At 33.4% G+C, this 5,314-nt stretch overlaps 1 protein-coding gene across 2 annotated transcripts in view; it reads right to left on the reverse strand.

The window, feature by feature from the left end:
• Window positions 1-2,448: 2,448 nt before the first annotated feature.
• LOC117122283 overlaps window positions 2,449-5,314 on the reverse strand; it is a 9,876-nt gene continuing 7,010 nt past the window's right edge. Inside the window, exon 6 of one of the 2 annotated variants that reach the window (XM_033267827.1) lies at window positions 2,449-2,969. In XM_033267827.1, the coding sequence (XP_033123718.1) occupies window positions 2,683-2,969 (287 nt within the window). In that variant the 3' untranslated portion in view covers window positions 2,449-2,682. The remainder of the gene's footprint in view (window positions 2,970-5,314) is intronic. The other variant, XM_033267828.1, reaches the window with a different exon arrangement.

Consider the following 5,314-nt stretch of genomic DNA (forward strand, 5'->3'; position numbering starts at 1 on the left):
CTACGTACCATGTTAGGAAATTTAAGAATAGGTTATGAAGGGGGCTACCTTGGAATTAGCTTCTCTCGATATTTGCAAAATTAGTTAAAGAAAACAATACAATGCTAAAAAACATTTACTTAAAGAATATATTGCTGAAAGATTTTTTTATCTTATTCAATTAACTTTCTACTTTTTATTAATTTTTAATTTTTTTTATTTTACTCTTCCATTTATTTATTTATTCATTTGATTTTGTCTTTTGTCCAGGTATGCCTGCTACAAGCTGTTGCTTTTTTGGCTATGCCTTCTTCAAATCAATTACATTACTTTACATTGTACTGTTTTGTTTTTGTTTTTTTCTCATTTCGAAGAAAATAAATGTTACTTTGTTTGGTGATTGATTTATTGATTGAATGAACTTAAATTTAAGACTAAGACTAACCATTTTAACTATTATTAGGCCTGTTATTATTTTTATTATTATTATTAATATTTTTATTATTTCCTATGAATGTTATGTTTCACATATTTTGTACTATTGTTAAGGAGGTTAATTAGCGTAATAAGAGAAATCATCTTTATAACCTCCTGTGTATTTGCTTGATTTATTTTTTGTATTGTTTTTGAAATTTGAAAATAAAATATAAATTTGAATGAATGATTGAGTACAGATTTTTAATATTACAAAGGGGCGTAACCAACGCTTTTTAAACTTTTATTCCCCATTTTTGAAATATTCCAAAATATGTCTCATTTCAGCTCCCAAGTTTTTTGTCAAATATGTGTGTGTGGCTGTAAACCTTCGGGTTTAAAGGGTCATCCCGGTCCAACGCTCTCTCTGACGTATCAGTTATCTTATTTTAAAGGGTCATCCAACGCTCTCTCGTACGTATCAGTTATCTTACTTTAAAGGGTCATCCAACGCTCTCTCTGACGTATCAGTTATCTTATTTAAAGGGTCATCCAACGCTCAGTTTTCTTATTATTATTTTTCGTTTTTGATTTGGTTCCTTGTCTGATTGGTGACATTTTTCTTCGTTTTTTTATTTTTAAAACTGGGCATTTGTTTTTCTCTTTGTTTTGTGAACTGTCTAATTTCTTTTTACCATTTTGATGTTTCCTTTTGTCTGTTTGAATGGTTTTATTTTTTATGTAAATTTTTCCTGTTTTTATTTTTTTAAATGCAGTTTTTATTGTGAAATGATTGTCTGTTATGAGCAAATAAATAAAAACAAACGTCGCCACATCAATTACCAACGCCTCCATAATTACCATCATTATCATCGTAATTGTCAACATCATCACTGACCATCATTCTTGTAACTTAAACTAGTTCTCTGTGCTATAGTCACGCATCTAGGAGATTGACGTGGGTTTTAAGCCGACATGAGATCTGATGGGGGCGTGAAGAAAGCCTAAATTGGTGGGGGTGTGGCTCCGTCGGGGTTGGGGGAAACAAAAATCCCGCCATATCCCTGGAAGCTAAGACTATGGATTTGAAAACATTATTTAATCAGATTTAACAGTTCACAATACAATTTCTCCGCAACGAATCATGCTTTATGCTTCCTGGCCCCAGTGGTACAATCCCTGCTAGCCTAACTAACCGGGCATGATACAAACGCCAACGCATACAGCACAATAAAAATCATTCATTTATCAATCAATCAATTTCAATTTTATTTAGAAACTTGTATATTGCAAAAATAAAACCTAATTACTACAATTGGATGGAAAAAAAATAATCATTAATATTAATAAACTTGAATAATGTCTTTTACAAAACAATCATGAAGCACAATTTAAAGAAGCCTTTAATTCTTTAAATTAATTAATTGAATAAGGGATGAGGATTAGACCATTCCAGGCCATAGCCAGGATTGCCAAAAATGGGTCAAGTTGGGTATGGGTATCGCTTAGAGTCACTGACAGCGTCAAGGGAAAGAGATGGTTGGACCGCAGCTTAAGCAGTGTTGGGCGGATACAGATAGATTACTTACTAGATACATTTCGACTGTCTTAAAAATGTGGATCATTTTCGATTTAGGAGGTGCCCTGGGGAGGTGCATATACATCAATCGCACCCCTGCCATTATGTAGCCTTCTATGTTTTTCTTTTTTTGTGAAAGCTTAGATTTCATATTTAAAAAACTGCATCCTATACTGGAATGATTTGGGCCATTTTATTTTAATTATGCAGGAATCCAGATATGTAGCACTGTCCACCATCTTTATCCCACTCCTGCAGACTGTAAAGTAAGCTGTGCGAGGAATATATTCTCCGGGCAAACATTTTGCCAAATATTAGGCCTTGGCCTAATCTTAATATATAAAAATGTATTATGCAGTAATTACGATTCTGCGCATCTATTTTCCTTGCGATTTTCCATGCGGAAAATTTGAGCTGGTGTTTGAAGTATCATCCCATAATTACAAAACTTTGGCCCAGGGCACGTTATATTTACCAAATGTACAATACTAAATCATGTATATTCTGCACTATATTATCATTTACTTCCTCTTTATCATATCAAATCTTCTGGTGTCATTATTTGAACTATGATACACTGTGGTATTAAACTTATTGCAGTGGTGGGGCCCTGCTCTAAGTGAAGGGATTGGAGAAACTAGCCCTTGGCCTAATCAGTGTGTAATTGTTCTTTGAAATTTTCGCTACCCATGCGTACTTATGTTCTTTCATTAGTTTTGGTAAGTTTCCTGGTAGTACTTCCAAAGTTCTTTAGCGACAGCCTTCTTTCCAAGTTTTTTCAATGCGTTACTCATCTTTACAAGGTGATTTACTTCAAAGTTTTGCCTTTCTCTCCATTTAACCAACATTTCCAGACTTGAGTCCACAATGGGTGGTGAAAAGTCCATCTCAATTCTTTCTATTTCATGTTTTTTCAGACCAATGATGCTGCCAAAGGATTTCCAGTCCTTGCCAAGTCTTTCGGCAATAAATAGCATATCAATGTCTGCTAAGTGTCCTAAACAAAGAGGAAAGACATCAATATTGAAACACGCTTTAAGTAGTGGCAGATTCAAATGGGAGATGGTGGTGGGCCTCAGCAAGTTTCTTAAAAAGTGGAGAAAAAAAGGCCAAATTGTAATCAAATTTAGGTCTTGCCATAATTATAAATTCTTTTACCTCAGTTCCAACCATGGTGGGGCTGAGGTGGCCTACACTCTCCATCTTTGAAAGTCCCTTCCTGGGACCCTCTATTTCAAATATTCCTGGATCCACCACTGTCAAGAACATTACAGACTTTACAGTCCCTAGTCCAGCCATGACAGAGGCAACTGGCAGAGTTTGTAGAATGTGCCATGGGGAATACAGCAAAAAGATGATGATGAAGGAAGCATTGAGGAGTGTTGAGGAGTGTTGAGGATTTTGTATCGTTGTATCATTCTTTTGTGAAACACTTACAAAAAAATATAATATACCTCCCATAGTATTTCATCCTTACTTTTTTATTTATTGTTACTTTTTCATTGATCCTTACTTTTTTATTTAAAAAAGTAGAAGAAAGGAACATCAAACAATCTGCTCTGATGGACTGGAATTTCAAGAATAATCACCTACCATCATATTTCTGGTGTCTCTGATGTAACTGTCGTCTAGTATGTACTTTTGTTGAGGTTTGAGAGCCAAAAACATTGTTAGCAAGCTCTGTGAGTCCTTGTTCCTTCAATGCTCTGCACATTATCTCAACTTGATTTGTCTCGTAATTCTGATGATTCCTCCATTCTGTAAGCATATCCATTATTCTCCCTGGCAATCGTCTCTTATCACTACATATTTGTTGGATCCTGTTCCAACTGAGACCCAGTCTGACACCCAGTTGTTTCCACTCTATTCCCATTCCCATGGCGATATGAAGCAGGTGCTTGTCTTCCAGATAACCAAGATGTTCATCTGAAGTGAAAATTGAAGTAGGCTATACAATAAAATACAGTAACTTTGATAAAAAAATATATATATAATGTAAAAATACTAAAAATATAATGTAAAAATACTAAAAATAATACTGTAATAATAATAATACTGTAATAATAATAATAATAATAATAATAATAATAATAATAATAATAATAATAATAATAATAATAACATGAGGCAAAGTCCCCATTAGCAGAAATGGTCCATAGTGAGCTGTCTGATAGTTGAGAGTGAGCTGTCAAATGGTCCAGAGGGAGCTGTTAGCAGCTCCATAAACTTAACTTTAATTGGTTTTAAGAATGTCCATTGGGAGTTAACAGGAGAGTCCTGGCCAGCAACATATAGCCATTGGAATGTAAACAAGAAACCCATTACAATCACTCACTTCATCTCATGGGCTTCAGTGGCAATAAATAATTTAAGAACCCATCGCTATTCAACAAACAAGCAGAATTTATAGCCCGGGTTTTTCCAAAAGCTGGGTGCCATGGACCAGTTCTGTTAATTAACGGCCAAAAATGCAGCATGATTACAATAATAATAATAAAAACATCCAAGCATATACATACTGCTCATTAAAAACAGAAAATTTCATGAGACACAAAATAGTAATAACATCTAACCTGGTGGTGCTGTTTCATTATCACTTGATCCTGCTCCTAGCATTGGAGAGCCTACAAATATATAAGTTGTTAAAAAAATAAAAACAGAATCAAGTGACTAAAATTGATTGCTGTCTATCACATTAAATTTAGATCAGGACAAAATCAATTTATATAAAGTTTTAATAGTGAATTTATTCTAAATCACAGGTGGACATGGGCCACATGGAGTAGCCCAACAACAATTTTGTTGTCACCTCGGAAAAAAATATTTAAAAAAAAATCTGTATATATAGCGAACCATCTTTAGCTAGAAAACCCATTGTTGGTATCAAGCTGATTGTCTGTAAGACTAATAATAAAATGGGATGCTTTTGGATATAAAGCATATAAACTGTGCCTCTTAGTTTATGTTATGTTTGTTTTTGATTTCAAATAAATCAAATCAAAACTGAGCATAAAGCAGTACATGAATGTTGTTAATCAAAAATTTACTTTGGCCCTCTGACCATTTTATCCCTTCATTTCTGGATAAAACTTTGAATACTAAAACACTGATTTCCAAAGAGTAATTAGAAAAACATAATATGACAGTAAAGGACATCAGACACAATAGGCAAGTTAAAATCGAATAACATATATATTACAAATTTGATATACAACAATTAAATGCTGAGATTAATATAAAATTCAAGCTTATTTTCAAGTAAATTTTGTAGTTTATTTTTTTCATTTGGTTGAAGAAATACAATAAGGTATGTTGCAATTTAAGTGGCATATTATACAATAC

Source organism: Anneissia japonica, unplaced genomic scaffold, assembly GCF_011630105.1.
Source record: "Anneissia japonica isolate Jap-2015-1 unplaced genomic scaffold, ASM1163010v1 scaffold287708_len1499824_cov190, whole genome shotgun sequence".
Taxonomy (NCBI): Eukaryota; Metazoa; Echinodermata; class Crinoidea; order Comatulida; family Comatulidae; genus Anneissia; species Anneissia japonica.